At 38.7% G+C, this 16,910-nt stretch overlaps 1 protein-coding gene across 1 annotated transcript in view; it reads right to left on the reverse strand.

Annotated features, from left to right (window-relative positions):
• Nucleotides 1–2,230: 2,230 nt before the first annotated feature.
• Nucleotides 2,231–16,910, reverse strand: part of LOC132823595 (Y+L amino acid transporter 2-like) — an 86,935-nt gene continuing 72,255 nt past the window's right edge. Inside the window, exons 6-9 of the mRNA XM_060837513.1 lie at nt 12,452–12,548; nt 4,916–5,065; nt 2,439–2,622; nt 2,231–2,328 (exon numbers count right to left, since the gene is read on the reverse strand). Of these exons, the coding sequence (XP_060693496.1) occupies nt 2,231–2,328; nt 2,439–2,622; nt 4,916–5,065; nt 12,452–12,548 (529 nt within the window). The remainder of the gene's footprint in view (nt 2,329–2,438; nt 2,623–4,915; nt 5,066–12,451; nt 12,549–16,910) is intronic.

The raw sequence follows: 16,910 nt of genomic DNA on the forward strand, positions 1-16,910 counted from the left end.
ATATTCCAATCCAAGCTACAGAACTATTAAACAACATTTTGTGTGGCTGCAACTTTCCCTAACAATCCGGTACCTTGACAGGAACAGGGTGAGCCACTGATTTCTGCGGAAATGTAAAATCTTTTATTTGCCTCTAATCTACCACTTTTTTTCCAATGAGCTTTTGCACCAGGTAAAACTGCTAGATTGACTTAACATTTGGGTTTAAAAAATATAATTGCATAAATATTTTTAACATTGTTAAAGTGAAACTAGCTACTTTTTCTGTAATAAACATCTTGGACTGTGTATATATGTCATGGTGTAAAGCACAGCAAAACATAAATTCACACATTTAATGCTGATCAGTTTATTCAGTCTGACAACAAACTCAGGTATTGCAGCTGTGAGGAATTTAGTTTGTAATTTCCTCGTCAACTCTGTTCATCCGCTGTGCCAGTATTTGTCACAATTGGACTGTGATCTTTGTCGATCTTGACGCAATAAAATAACAGCTGCAAGCTTTTACATGTTTTAGCTGTGGAGAAAAGTAGTTCTCATTCAAACCACACACATTGGAAAAATAATCAAGTTATGTAGTCAAATTAAAAATTTCCATTTATGTTTACCAATTTCATTCTTCCACATCTCTAATCTCTACCTCCCAGATCTGAAGCCCCCTAAAAATCTATTTTTCTGACTCTTGCTTCACAAGCCCTACTGTAGCCCAAGACTGGAATTGAACGTGGGTCCCTGGTACTGTGAAGCAGCAGAGCTAACCGCTGTGCCACTCTAATCCATCGTAGTTGAACAGGTTGCTAAATTAGTTTCAGGAAAGGAAGGACTTGTGAAGCTTTGAAGATGGTAAAATTGGGAGCAAAGTAGTTTTATGCTTTGAATCATGTTGCATGCACACTAACTATATTTTCCCAGTAGCACCATCCATTACTGCGAGACAGCTTAAAGCGTTATAGTCATTGAAGTGATTTTGAACTATTGCAACAAAATTGTAAGATGTGACTCAATTTGTAACTTGACACCGTCCAGGTAAAAATATCTCTCATGATTGGCACCCCATTTTTATCTCATCCTCAACATTCACTTCCACCAACATAGCACTGTGTACCATCTTTAAGGTGCACTGCAGCAACTCACCAAGGTTTTTCCCACAGAATCTTCCTATGTTCCGTTGTTACCTAGAAGGATTATAACAACGGATGCACAGGAATGTCACTACCTGTAAGTTGCCCTCCATGGCGCGCACAGTTCCTGATTTGGAACTATGTTGCTGTTCCTTCATTTTAGCTGGATCAAAATCAACACTATCAATTGTACCTAAACCACACAAATTGCAACGATTCAAGAGGTGGTGAATGGGCACTAACTATTGATCTAGTCAGCGATGCCCACATTACATGAAAAAACATTGAGTGGAGGACATGGGATGTCATGTTGCAGCTATACAGGACATTGGTGAGGCCACTTTTAGAAGACTGCCCTGTACAATTCTGGTCACCCTTCTTTAGGAAGGATGTTGTTACACTTAAGTGGGTACAGAAAAAATTTACAAAAATGTTGCTGGAGCTGGAGGATTTGAGTTCTAGGGAGAGGCTGAATAGGCTGGAACTTTTCTTTTTTCCCCTGGGGCATCAGAGGTTGTGTGGTGACCTTACAGAAGTTTATAAAATTAAGGGGCATAGATAGGGTGAATAGTTAAAGTATTTTTCAGAGGGTGGGGGAAAATCCAAGACTGAAGGGCGTAGGTTTAAGGTGAGAGGGGAATGATTTATAAACACCCTGAGGGGTAATCTTGTGTGGAGAGGGTCGTGCATGGTTGACACGAGCTGCTAGAGGAAGAGATGGAGGTGGCTACAGTTACAACATTTAAAAGGCATCCAGATGAGGGTAAGAACAGGAAGGGTTTTGAGGGATATGGGCCAAATGCTGGCAAATGGGACTAGGTCAGATTGACATGTCTGGTCAGCACGTCCGAGTTGGACCAAGGGTCTGTTTCTGATTACTAAAAGTTTACCTTTGAGTCAGAAACTGTCAAGTCACACTCCTCCAATTCTTGCACATCAAAATGAAGGCTGACCCTTTGGTGCAGTACTGACAAGATGCTGTTTCTCATTGTTAAATCAAGGCCCTATCTCACATTCAAGTGGATTTAAAAGAAATGCAAGGCACTACTTTGAAGAAGAGCAAGGGAAGTATTCCTGGTGTCTGGCCAATCGGTTTTAGAAAGAGATTGTCATATCGCAAGTAGGCTCAGGGCTTCACTTGTGTTTAAACTAGCTTTTGAGGAGGTACTAGGTGACTTGTCATTACGATTTGCAAAGAACAATATTCCTGTAGATAAATTTTGGCATGAACATGTTTAACAGAATCTAAGAGGCCTTAGCTATTTGTCATTTAAAAGCTCATTATTTACAAACACATTGTTTAAACCTGTTACCTACTTGTAATTCTTTGGAAACAAATTGGCCATTTTACTTTTGCTACGCAGTGACCAATGATGAAGACTGGTAGTCCAGACAAGACAATTGCAATCCCAATCAGGGAATTCATACCATCGGTGTATACAGGTATTGCTGACAAACAGGCAGTACATAGACAGAATAAAATTGGGCAAAACAGGTTGAGCTGATTGGGAAAGAAAAGAGATCAGACTTATAAGAACTGTAAGAAATGAAAGCAAAAGTTATAAGCTTTGTATTACGTTGTAAATTAGCCACCAGGAATCTGACTACTAGAATACATTAATTTCTTGCTTCTACATATCAGGAAAGATAAACAGGCCATTGCACTGCTGATTTACTCAATACCAAGTTAAAAGAATTAAATGACAAGGGCAACTTGTTTGGAATCAGTTGAAATTCCCTTGAATGCAGATTGTTATCAGAATAACTCAATTGAGTTATTCAAGATGATTAAAGGATTTGATAAGATTGGTGATTCCCTTGGTGGACAATGCAGAAAAAGGGCGCAAAACCTTAAAAGTTGAGCTAAATTGTTAAAGATTAACAATGGGAAACATTAAATATACACGGAGTCTGGTGTACTTTTTGTTCATACTATTTTGATCTCAGCATTTCTTTATTGAAATAGAAGTCTTTAATCTTAGATTTTATAAAATAGTGAATCCAATTATGTATTTTGGAATTACACCCACCCACCCCTCTACTGCCACCCCTGACCCCCACCTTCCCTGAAGGTGGTATCTCTCGATGTTAAGGTACCTCACAACTCGGCTATTGTTTCTAAGAGAGCCTGAGAAACATCACAACCAAAGGTGTTTCTGTTACTAATTAACTGTATTTGTATTTTTTTCAGCGTGTCACTGGGCAGTAATTAAGAGTGAGATACCAGATTCAAATTTCTTTCCTCCATTCTCACTAGACAGTGAAGGCAGTTCAAGACCTATCTGCTGTAGAGGTGTGTAATAACATCTCTGAACAGGTTGATGAGAAAACATCTAACCATTAAACAAAGACCCTAGTTCAAACAGCTAATTCTTCTGGCTTAATGTATTGGCTTATGCTTTTAAAAAAAATCATTCATGAGATGAGATTGACACAGGCAAGGCCAGCATTTGTTGTTCATCTCTAACTGCCCTTTCAAGGTGATGGTAAAGTACCTCTTGGAATACTACTTGGCATCCAGAGCACTGATTCATTCTTTCTGCTGTGATTTAATACAATCAAGTGGGCTGGTAGGCTATTTCAGAGTACAGTTGAAAGTCAACCACCTTGCCGTGACTCTGAAGTCACTTGTAGGCTGGACAAAAAGGGCAGATTTCCTTCCTCAAAGGATATCAGTGAACAAGATGGGTAATACATGATATTGAATAAAAGTTTCAAAGTCTCTATCACTGAAACCAGCTTTGAATTCTAGTTTTTATTTACTGCCTTGAAGTTGAAGGCATGTTATTGTACTCATATTGAAAAAATACTGTTTTGCACTGAGAGCTTACAAGCACCTGTCATATGACTAACTAGCAGTCTCAGTGTACCGGAAAATTTAAATTATGTAACGTTTGGCTGTGAAATAGATACCTGAGTGGGTGGTAGCTTTGACAATTTGAATTTAACCAATCAGTTTAAATTATGCCTGGATACTAAATCCCAATCAATTTTGAATTTGTTTGGCCAACATTGGTTCAATGAGACGATCCGATATTGGGATAAAAAAAGGCAGGCAATTTGAAAGTCAGACAGAGTAACTGCCATTGCCACAGAGAGACTGCCATTCAAAAACACTATCAAAGGTACCTTTTTCATATAAAAAATATTTACAGTAAAAGATGACGACCCAGGGAGATCTTCAGACGGAAGAAGAGACAATGACAATAGCTGCTGTATAGTTTTGAAATGAAGTTGATGTAATTTTAATAAGTGTGCTAATTGTTATAAAGTTGAAGGCAGATAATCAGTTAAGAGAAAGGAGGGGCTTAGAGTTGTGAATAGTTGTTTAATGTTCACTTTTAGAGTTAAGGAATAAATTGATCTTATTTTCATTAAATAGTGGAATTTGTGAGTTCTTTGTCCCTTAAATCTTACTAGATTACAAGGCGAGGTGAGCTTTTCTCAACAATATTCTCACCACCATTCCCAAGGTACTTACTCTTTACATTAGGTATGGTTGTACAGGATGCCTGACCTTGTCAGGTTTTGCAGCAGGGGCACCACGGTCAAATCTAACAATATTCTTATTGGATATGCTTACATGCTTTCCAGCAGAGTTTAATGGATAATTATTACAACCATATTAATTTTTCTCTTGGCTAACCCAGGGAAACAGAGGCCAATTATACTTATTCCCAATCTAAGATTAGTAAACTTTGCACAATAGAAGATTAGGAGCATCATAATCTTAGTTGAATTATTCATTGGTTAAACCTTCTAATCGCCTGAATTTCTGTATATGTAGGCCTTACCTTGACAGGCCTGCGTCTGTTTGGCTGCTTATAGCGTAGATAGATTTGCCCGATGATAGTCAATCCCATAAAGAACCAATAAATGAAGCTATAGTAGTAAATAAGTTCAACTATGTCGTACACAATCAGGAAGATCATTGTTAGTATACCCTGCCAAGAGTGAACATCATAATTAGACATTAATTAGAGTTGTAGCAACTCTTGAGGAATCCTTCATTATATTCTAAAAAGGGAAAGCCTGGGGACTTTTTATTCAAAGGCTTATATGTCTTGCCACTGCTGTCCTCTCAGATATCACAATCGCATATGTAATTTGTGAGTGGCACCATTAAAAAAAACATATAGGCTGTGACTTTAGTCCAGTTTTAGAGTTAATCGAGATCAGTCCAATCAAAGCAAAGCATACTATTTGCTGAATGTGGCATATAAACAGTTGATAGCCCAGGTCAGATACTTAGATGTCAGCTGCCAGGTTGTTCTTAAACTATTTTTATTACTTTCAGTGAGGAGTTCACACAACTATTTAGACAAATTTTATCCCATGTCACTGAAAAAATCCTGTTATCAAACCTGTTACAAAAGAAACATTCGGGCATTGGAATTCTATTTAGTGACAAAATAGTCTCTACAGATCTCTGCAAATGGGTCTGACCTTGGTTTTGCCAAAGTCTGTCCTACATTAAATCCTGCCATTTTCCACAGGACACTGATAGATTTCCTTGTGTAAATTCCTTAACAAGCTAAACATATTCTTTTGGCACACAAAGTCTTTATAATGGAAATAATCCAGCAGAGAATTGATTACTTAAGTAAGGTTCTACTTGTTCCTACAGGATCATATAAATGGAAATAGAGATTTCTTCATGTATTTATGAGTAAAACTGCATAGTGAAAATGTTTCAAAGATAAAAGTTGCATGTTACTAAAGTGGCCAATCAAAAGACTGTTATTTAATGCCTTTCACAGCTTAAGAACATTGCAAAGTGCTGAAGCACTTGTTATAGGCATTGAAAAGTTCGAATGACTGTTAAGACTAGACCATTCTACAGGATGTCTACTTTTTCTGAAAAACAGGACCAGGCATCTCAGTTGAGATGATTTGGAAGATCCGGAAAACAGCTGCATTGCATGATTGGCCCCATTTCAGATAGATTTCATTTTCACAGGAGTCTTCTGTGGCTATCCCCATTTCAAACAAATATGCTGTTTTGGAAAATGTAGTGGATGATGGATTCTCAGGGGAATGTAGCAAGAACATTTCTGGTATTGAGACTGGCTCTCATGCAATGAGGGGTACATTGGGTTCGAAGAGATTAACTGTGTTAGGGCGCTCTCCGAGGCACAGACAGATGTTTCTGTGGCTGGCAGTGAAAAATCATAATGGTGTGTTGCTTCCCTGGTGACAGGATCAAGGATGTCTCAGAGAGGGTGCAGAATGCTGTCAAGCAGGAGAGGGACCAGCAGGAGGTCATTGTACACATTGGAACCAATGACAAAGGAAGGGAAAAGGATGAGATTCTTAAGGGAGAATATAGAGAGGCAGGAAGTTAAAAAGGTGGTCCTTGAGAGTAGTAATATCTGGATTACTCCCGGTGCTGCGAGCTACTGAGGGTAGGAAAAGGAATATAGAGCAGATGCATGTATGGCTGAGGAGCTAGTGTATCAGAGAAGGATTCACATTTTTGGATCATTGGAATCTCTTCTGGGGTAGAAGTGACCTGTACAAGGAGGGTCAATTGCACCTGAGTTGGAAGGGATCTAATATACAGGGGAACCTCGATTATTCAAACGAGATGGATGGGCACTATTTCATTCAGATAATTGATTAAATGCCTTTCCTCAGGGCTTGGAAGTTTTTAAAGTCTGTTCCCTGTTCAGGAGACTGCAGCAGCACAGCATGCGAGCCCTGCCCCCAACTCCATCAACCCCATCCCATCCCAATCCAACACGCCCCTGGCCACCCCAAACCCATCCAACACAACCCCCCACCCCAATCCCGTCCAACACCGGCCACTCTACAACTCCGTCCTATGACCCTACTCTTGGGAAATAAGGCAGTGCAGGTGACTAAGGTGGCAGTGGGGGAGCACTTTGGGGCCAGCTGCCATAATTCTAATAGTTTTTAAATAGTGATGGAAAAGGACAGAGCAGATCTAACTGGCACACTCACCCTGAATCCCACATGATCTAACTTTACCAATTAGTCTACCATATGGGATCTTGTCAAAGATTTTACTAATGTCTACCGCTCTGCCCTGTCAATCTTGGCTACTTTCTCAAAAACGCAATCAAGTTTGTGAGACATTATTTCCCTCATATGAAACAATGCTGACTATCCCTAATCATTTCTGGCCTGTCCAATTGCATAAAAATCCTGTCTTTCAGAATCCTCATCAATGACTTACCCACCTGCGAAGTCAGACTCACCGATCTATAATACCTTGTTAGGATTTCCCTGCTAGGATATTCTCCTTAAATTCCTTCTTAAACAAAAGGCACTCTCTAGTCATTCAGCACCCCACCTGTATTTAAAGATGATACAAATATTTCTGCAAAGGGTCTGCAATTTCCTTTCTAATTTCTCACAAAATTCTGGGTGAAACTGGATCAGGCCCTAGAGATTTATTCATCTTTATATTTTAAGACCTCCAGCACTTCCTCTTTTGTACTGTAACCTGTTTTCAAAACATATTATTTATTTCCCTGAGTTCTCTAGCTTCTTTCTTTCTTCACAGTAAAACTGAAGCAAATATTTATTTAAACTTCTCCCATCTCCTGAGGTTCAAAACAAAAATGATCTATTTGATCCTTAAAGTGGCCCTACTGTATCTCTTGGTGTTCTTTTGCTCTTAATGTACTAGTAGAATGTCATTTGGATTATCCTTAACCTTATTTGACAAAGCTACCTCATGTCCTCTCTTCGTCTTTCTGATCTCCCTCTTAAGAATGTCTCCACACTCTTTATACTATTCAAGAGATTTATTTGAACCCAGTTGTTGTTTTTAATTCTTGACTAGAATTTTGGTATCTTTATTCATGCATTGTTCTCTAATTTTACCAACCTTACTTTTCACTCTAACTGGAACATGATAACTCGTTATCACACTTCTGGGAGCCTCCCACTTATCAGATGTCACTTTATCTGCAAACTATCTACTCCAATCAATTTTTGAAAGTTCTTGTCTCATACCTTTAAAATTTGTCTTACTTCAATTAAAACTTTAATTTTTATGGGAAGTATATCCTTTTCCATAACTATTGTAATACAAATAGAATTACCTTCACTAGACCAAGGTGTTTCCTACTATCATTTCAATCACTTGCCCTACCTGGTGTCGTGTGGCTTTTGACTTTATTACCAAAGAGAAGGTCAAGTTTCCTCCTTCTCTAATAGGAGTTAATGAGTTCTTCACTGTCAAAACCTTTAATACTACGGTAATCCCAGTCAATGTTTGGAAAATTAAAGTACATATATCTGAGATCTTTCTCCATATTTGTTTCTGAATTTCTCTGAGTTCCCTATTGGGAAGTCTATAGTTCAATCCCATCAAGGTGATCATTCCCTCTAAATTTCCAATTTCAACCCATATATTTTCATTAGACGATTTTTCAGAAATATCTTCCAGTTACAGCAATATTTTTTTTTAATCTATAACGCCAATTCTCCTGCTCTTTGCTTCTTTTTCCATTCCTCCGATAGAATCTGAAACCCGGACCATTGAGCTGCAAGTCCTGTCCATCCCTCAGCCAAATTTCTATAATAGCTATGACATCTCAATTCCATGTTCCCAAACATGCCCTGAGTTCATCAGCATTACCTGTAAGACCGTTTGCATTGAAATAAATGCAGTTTAATTTTTCAGAATTACTTCATTCGCTGACTTGCTCTCATCTGTCTTTTCTAATTGTTCTTTTCAGATTCAAAAACATTCTCATTTATCTTTCTATTTACTCTGCTACTTAGAATCCCTTCACCCTCTGTAATAGTTTACAGTCTCCCTTAATAGAACTAGCAAATTTTTCTGCTAGGATATTTCAGTACAGGTGAAACCCATCCCCTTTTGAACACGTCTTTTCTGCCTCAGAAGAGCTCCCAATGATCCAGGAACCCGAATCCCTGAACACTTCGCCATCTCTTCAGCCATCGATATATTTTCTTTATCCTTTTATTCTTTCCCTCATTTGAGCTTGGCACCAAGAGTAAACAAGAGATTACTACATGTGAGGTTCTATTCTTTAATCTTCTACTTAACCTCTTCTATTCATTCTGTAATACCTTTTTTTTACCCTATGTCATTCCTACTAATGTGCACAATAACTTCGGGTTTCTCACTCTGCCCTTTAACAATATGCTTTAAACATTTTGAGACATCCTTAATCCTGGCATCAGGAAGCAACATAGTATCCTAGATTCATGCTCACTGTCGCAGAATCTCCTGTCTGTGCTCTTGATAGGAGACTCATAAGTAATATTCTTATAAACTGTGTCAAACCCTGCCTAACATAAGATTCATTCTTAGTACCCAAGATCCAACTGTCTTTTCTATTTCTCTGAGAGACTATCCTTTTCAACAGTACTGAAAACTGAGTATCTGTTTGGGAGTGGAATAGCTATAGCAACCACCGTACCTTTCCTGATAGTCATCCATCTATCTGACTAAGCCTGCTGTGTAATCATTTCTCTAAATCTACTAGCCATCTAACTGTCTCTTGTATGCACTCAATATCATTAAGCCTAAAAAGAGCAGCTTACAATGTCACCTTTCTTTATCCAAAGAGTTAGTATTAAGAATGCAAAAAAATTTTTAAAAATCAAATTTATAAATCTTAAATAAAATCAACATCTTAGCTAAACAATTTTTTAAAAAAATCCTGCTCAAGTAGTCCAACAGACAGCTTACAATCTTCTGATTAAAAAAAAACTCAATCCAGAGTCAACAACTGGAGGCCTCTGCAAAAACTCTGTAAACATAACTGTGTTTAGAAAAACATTCATCCATTATTTAAAACAAACTCTCTTCCAAGCATGTCATTTTATAGAAAAAGAACAAGCTGATAGATCTCTTCAAAATGTCTGATAACAACTCGTTTTGAAAAAAAGACATGATTTTTCAAATTTGTTTTTGGTTTTTTTTTGCGATTTTGAGTGTAAAGGAACTAAAAATGTATCAAAATAAAAATCTTATTCTATTGAAATGTAATACCTAAGAAATCTAGAAATAAACCTGACCCTCAGGAGAAGCTGCAAGATCCACACTAGTCTCAGTCTACCATTTTAGAATTTCTTTTACTGTTGCTCCAATTATAAGCTGATTTACTCCCAAGGTAGAAGCTGATAGATTTGCTGGTAAGCAGTTTGGATAAATTGAACCTGTGATTGGAGCAATACTCCTTTCGTGTTTCCATTCATTCTATTTGCAGGTGCATGTCTTCTCCGATTATTTGAGTTGAAAAATGTGGTGCTGGAAAAACACAGCAGGCCAGACAGCATCTGAGGAGCAGGAGAATCGACGTCAGGAAGATTTGGCTTCTGCCCTTCGATTCTCCTGCTCCTTGGATGCTGCCTGGCCTGCTGTGTTTTTCCAGCACCACATTTTTCAACTCTGGTACGCCAGCATCTGCAGTCCTCACTTTCTCTGATTATTTGCCTATGTGAATGAATTCTCCTGGGTGAATAACCTGTGTAATTTGAGCATTGGTGGGGAAACCCAAGCTCATAAGGGCCATTTGAAATTATCGTCGAATGCAAGTTTTGTTATTCCAACAGAGTAAGAGTCACAAATTTATGGAATAAACAGAATTCTCTTGAAGGACAGATAAGGTGAGTGAAAGTGTCATGATTTTAATTCCTAATCTTTTAATAATGAACAGAAAATAGGTTGAGTTTAAAAAAAGACACTGGTTGCTGGGCTGCTTTGATTATTTGGTCTATCCAGTGTAGGTTAGAAAACAAATATTGTTCCTCCAGTTTTAACAGATTTCAATGTTGGCATTCCCAAGGGCTCTTAATATAGTTAAGGTTAATATGAGTGGTTGGCTAACTTCCAAAGATTACAATAACACTTAGCAGTGGCTGAACTCACATTTTGATTGACATTTAGAGATTATCAAAGAATTAGCTTTGAACAAAGGCTTGTGTTTTTATAAGCAATTGAAAATGAAGGATTTAAAAATCACTATAAAGGTTTCATGAATGAGAGTTTTAAAAAATATTTTGAGTGGACAGTTCTGCTGGATTGTTGGAATTTTTTTTCACCTCCATTGGGTTCCTGAGGTCATCTCTGGTTAAGTGACTATGGAGATAACAAGGTGGTATGAGGTAGCATCAGAAAGTACGGGATCAACTGATAGGATCTCATTCCATGCCAGATAATGCTATCAGAGATGCATGGGAGTGGGTAAGAAATAGTTAGCAAGAAATTTGTGTGAAGCATTGTGCGGAATGAGGGCAGGAGGGCCTACCCACTTTTAATTTAATGGTGACTGAATGCTCAGGGAAGCAAGGTGGGTCTTCTAACAAGCCTGTACCACTCATCTGCTGATGACTGTCCATGATTTGCTAGCAGAGTTGGTGGGCTTGACTGTTTGCAGCTTCCATCTCCCCATAAAGAAAATATGTATTAGAACTCTTTACACTGAGGTCAGCCTGCCAAATTGGGAAATTTCCCAATTCGAGCTATCCATCTTAGTTGCAAAAATCTGGCACATGTACATTCTTTCAATATATAATTTGTAAGTACTTTATATGAAAAATACTGTCTGTTTAATTATTATTCCATGCAGAAAGGAAGTCTGTGGATCATTTTTCTATCTTGTAAAAATGTAAATTCCTTCAAGAATAGTGAATAGATTTCTATAGTTCTTCATTGACTGTAAAGTTCTCTGGACAATTCTTTTGTTCTGAAAGAATCTATATATATTGTTCTTTCATTGAAAATAACATCTAAATTCATATGTTAGTTGTTAATCAGATGAAACTGAAACCTCTGTAGACCAACAACTATTTCCAAAAGAAAAATCAAAGTAACAGTGGTTGCTGTAAATCAGAAACAAAACCAGAAATTGCTTGAAATGCTGAGTAGGCCTGGTAGCATATATAGAGAGAAATCAATGGTAAGGTTTTGGGCTAAGTGACCCTTCCTCACAACTGGAATAAATCAATACATGCTTTTCTTGATCTGCTTCCTATTCTCTTCACTCTTCATAACCATGCTATTTTCAATTCTTTGTTCCAGATGTCTGATAATTAAAATGCACCGAGATGGTACTTAGGGGTACATCTCACAATTTTCCAAATGTCGGTATTTCAGACGAAGCACTTTAACCTCTGTGCTATTTCTTATACATTGAAACATTACGTTGGGGACTTATGACAGAAATAGCCATGTCCTATTACATAAAAAGACACACAAATAGTGAATCACATGGCTCATCAGGATTTCCATTCTGGAAATACCCTTCAAATCAACTTTTTACATTGTAACTGCATTTGCAGGAAAAGAATACCTCATGACAGCATTGAGACCGAATTCTTACATTTATGAGTAGTGCTGAGACTGGTGTGAATCGAGTCACATGGATCATGGACAGTATTTGAGGCAGGTGACCCTCACGAGCTGCAACAAAGTACAACCTAACAGGGCAAGAAGAAAACATGCTGTTAAAAATTTCTTGTTTTTATTTAATTTTGCACAGAATATTGTGACTTCCTCACACTTTGATGACAAATTATTCGTCTATTGACAATTTAAAATGGATTCTGTGTTTAATTAAGTTAATCAAGCAGTGTAAATAAGAAAAGAGAGGAACTTGATACTAAAAAGAATTATTCTACAATTTGTGAACTTTGTATTATAAGAAGACTGCATTTTATATAAAATATATGATAATTTTCAATGTGGTAATTTTTCTAAAGCATTTTTCAATGGGAAAAAATCATTGAAAATTCTAAGTTATCATATATTTTATATAAAATGCAGTCTACTTTTAATACAAAGTAGCAATTTTTCTAAAGCATTTTTCAATGGGAAAAAAAAATCATTTTCAGTCATGTTGAAAAGAGCATCATTTAAAAAAATATGGTTTGAAGAAGCTCTTCAAGGAGAGAAGAGAACATTTCAGGCATCATAGATGAGAGTGGATATTTCATCGACTCAGCTGCTCTACCTGAAAATAGTCACCAAATATTGATGAGAAAGTGCAGTGGGAGAAAGTGCACAGGAGACCAGAAGTGGAAGACAAATTTTCTACATTGGGAATTAACCCAAGTAATTCTTCACCTTGTCCTACTAGGTGACAAGTAAAAAATGCTGCTGAAATGATGAAACATTTTGACTGACATTCCACGTAGGGGAATGCTTATAAAGTTGTAGATATCATGAGACTAGTACAAAGGCCTAGGTTAAAACTCTGGAAATTTGAATTCAAATCCCACCACCAATTTAAATCTGGTATAAAATGCTGATCTCAATAATAAGGAAACTGCTGGATTGCCATTAACACATATTCAATCTCCTTGGGAGAAATCTGTTGTTCTTATACTGGTTGGGCCTATAACTAATTCCAGCCCTATAGTAAAATGGCTGACTTCTAACTCTTAACTTGTATTTAAACCAGAATGGAAAAGGTGAACAAGAACAGAACTAGGTAGATCACCGAATATCAATTAGGCACTGAAACATACAAAGCACACTCTGCTCAGTGGAACTTGCAAAGTCATCCTCACATCTGAGGACCTGTGCAAGAACTAGAATTGCTCCACAGACTAATCAGGTAACAAACTGACAGTCGCAGTGACCAAATCATACTTCACAGCCAAACTCTCAGATTCCTTAATAATCAGAGGTTGACTCGGCAAGATGGCAGCGATTTTGGAGAACTGCTGTGGACAGGTCTGCCTCACAGCCAAGGCATACTGATGTTTTTTGCCATCCCTGGCCAACTTAAGTGGTGGAATTATTAGTTTACAACCTTACAGGACACATATTTGTTAATAATTGGGAGTGGGAAGGATGCCAAAGGGAAAAGGAGCAAGCAAACAGCAGCAGGGAGGACACTCCCCTGAAGCACCAGGCTTACCATGGACAGCAGCAACAGCAGCCTCTCCTGAGCACCCCGGGGACCTGACAGACTCACAGGAATTGGCTGCGGCAATGGAGAGACTTACCTTGAAAGATGGGGCTGCGATTGAGGAGATTCATGGGGAGGTTCGTGCCAAGGTCCAACCTATCGCATCCATGCTGCAGAAGCATAAGCAGGAGATCCAGGGCCTCGGGGAGTGGTTGGAGGAGGTGAAGGGTCGAACTAAGGCCTCGGAAGCTGCGATGGAGTCCTCATCCAGTTGGATCCAGGTGCTGGAGTGAGAGGTGTGGGCCTTGCGAGACTATATCGATGACCTTGAAAATCGAGGTCGGAGAATAAATCTCCGAATTGTCGGGCTCCCTAAAGGTTAGGAAGGTGAGCAGCCAGTCAGCTTCTTTGAAAGCTGGCTGCCAAAGTTCTTGGGCCTTCATATCGAGTCCAGCAGACTGCATATTGAAAGGGCTTATTAGGTTACAGTGCATAGGTCAGGGCTAATGCAGCGACCCCGCCCAGTCCTAGTGCACTTCCTCTCGTGTAAGGACAAGCAAAAAGTGATAGAAGCTTCTAGATTACTGGGAAATGATCCGCAGGCACTGCTGTACAAGGGGTCAAAAATCATATTTTTCCAGGATTTTTCAGCAGCTGTAATCTGAAAGAGGATGTCCTTCGATGAAGTTAAAAAGAGGCTGAGGAACTTGGGCATCCAGTACTCCATGAGATACCCCGCAGTGCTCCATTTCAGCCATGAGGACTCAGTTTATACATTTGATTCAGCAGATAAAGCAAAATATTTTGTAGACACTTTAAAATAGATGGATTGGCCTGAAGAATACAGTTAATATTTGTTCTCTTTTCCTTCTTTCCATTCCTTTTTTTATTCCTTTCTTTCTCCCTAATAATTTCTTTTTTGGAAAGGGTGGAAAACTTTGCAATAAGTTGTTCCTTTTTTATAATAACTGGATTTTCTGATGGGAAATTTTATGGATGTCTCCTCCCCTTTTTTTGTTTCTTCTGTTTCTCTTTTAGTCACAAGTAAGGGTGACATGAAGTCAGGGACGGGTGGAGTGTTCATCCTGACTTTGTCTTTTTTATGTTGATTTAAGGATCATCTCTTTTTTTTCTGGCCTAAGGCTGGGGCACAGTCTGGGTTTGAAGGAACTGTGAAGGAGGGGATGGCTAGGTTGAGTGCCCCCATGGGCAGGGGGAAGAGTCTTCCATTCAAGATTTTACAGTTGGTTTTCTTTGTAGTTTTTTGGTAGTAATAATTAATAGTTATGATAGAGTAGTTTTTGTAAATACAGTTCTTCGACTCCATGACTCTTTATTTACTTATGCTCAGCACTTTGTAATCAGGATTTTCCTTCCCTGGGGTTCAAGGGTCTCTGAAAGGGGATATGGCTGAGTGTCTTATTAAATGGTGCACGTGGAACATTAAGGGAAGTAATTCGCCTGTTAAAAGGATAAAAGTGCTTTCTAGCCTTAAGAGGGAAAGGATTGATATCGCTTTATTGCAGGAAACCCATCTTGATGATGGGGAACACCTGAAATTACAACAGAGGGCCTTATGACCGGGTATTCTTTTCATCCTTTATTATTAAAAGTAGGGGAGTGGCGGTACTTATTCAGAAAAATCTTCAGTTCACATTATTAGAGCAGGTGAAAGATGAGCAGGGACAGTTAATGATACTTAAAGCCCTGATACACAGGGAGGAATATGGCATTTTAAATGTCTACTGTCATCCAGCACATCCCCTCAAATTTTTGATTAGTGCGTTCTCTAAATTGAGTGCTTTTGGAACATGTAAAAAATGAGGTCTGCAGATGCTGGAGATCACAGCTGCAAATGTGTTGCTGGTCAAAGCACAGCAGGTCTATTCCTGATGAAGGGCTCATGCTCGAAACGTCGAATTCTCTATTCCTGAGATGCTGCCTGGCCTGCTGTGCTTTGACCAGCAACACATTTGCAGCTGCTTTTGGAACAAGGCACATTATTATGGGGAGGATTTTAATTGTCTTTTCGATCCAACAGTAAAATTGGGAATATAGCTGTCTCTCATCACGCAACGGTATATTTGGAGGTTAAGGCCAAAAGTTAAGGGCTCGGTTTACGGCACTGGTGTTTGGACCCTTTTCTGCTTAAGGATTCCAAATTTGTCAAATACTTTTTGAAGAAGTTTCAGGAATTCTTGACTATCAGCTCAGGCACGGCTATTAGTCCGTCTATGCTATGGGAGACTGCTAAGGACTTTGCTAGGGGATTAGCTTTTTCCTATTTGGCTAGCTGGAAATGACAGAAAGAGGAACAGCAGCATCTATTTGAGACGCGGTTGAAAGTTGCCAAGGTGACACATTTTGCGCGGCCTTCGGTGACTAAGTTACAGTGGATCATGGCCCTCCAGGCTGCCTTGAATTCAATACCAACACAAAATGCAAAGAGAGAACTCGCTTTTGCTAAACAAAGGCTGTTCGAATATGGGGATAGGCCAGTGAAGTACTTAGCGTACCTTACTGCAATCGGAGACAGCGCTTTTCGGAGTTTTTACTCTGAATTGTATCGGTCTGAAGGTTGTGAAGACAGGAGGGCTTTTTTAAGAACTGGACCTCAGAGGGGTAACAGCCTCTCTCCTTAATGCACTCTTGGACAGCTCAAGAAATACAGGAGGCAGCTAGGCAACTTCAGAGTGGGAAAGTGCCTGGCCCTGATGGTCTCCCGGGTGAGTTTTATAAGGAGTTTATAGGGATTCTGTCAGGGCTGATGTTGGAGATGTACAATCACTCCTATATGCATGAATGCCTACCACCATCTTTGAGAGAAGCTAATATTTCCATAATTCTTAAGAAGGGGAAGGTTCCTGAGGATTGTGCCTCATACAGGCCCATCTCTCTATTAAATTCTGATTTTAAGGGGAATCTA

This window comes from Hemiscyllium ocellatum, chromosome 17, assembly GCF_020745735.1.
Source record: "Hemiscyllium ocellatum isolate sHemOce1 chromosome 17, sHemOce1.pat.X.cur, whole genome shotgun sequence".
Taxonomy (NCBI): Eukaryota; Metazoa; Chordata; class Chondrichthyes; order Orectolobiformes; family Hemiscylliidae; genus Hemiscyllium; species Hemiscyllium ocellatum.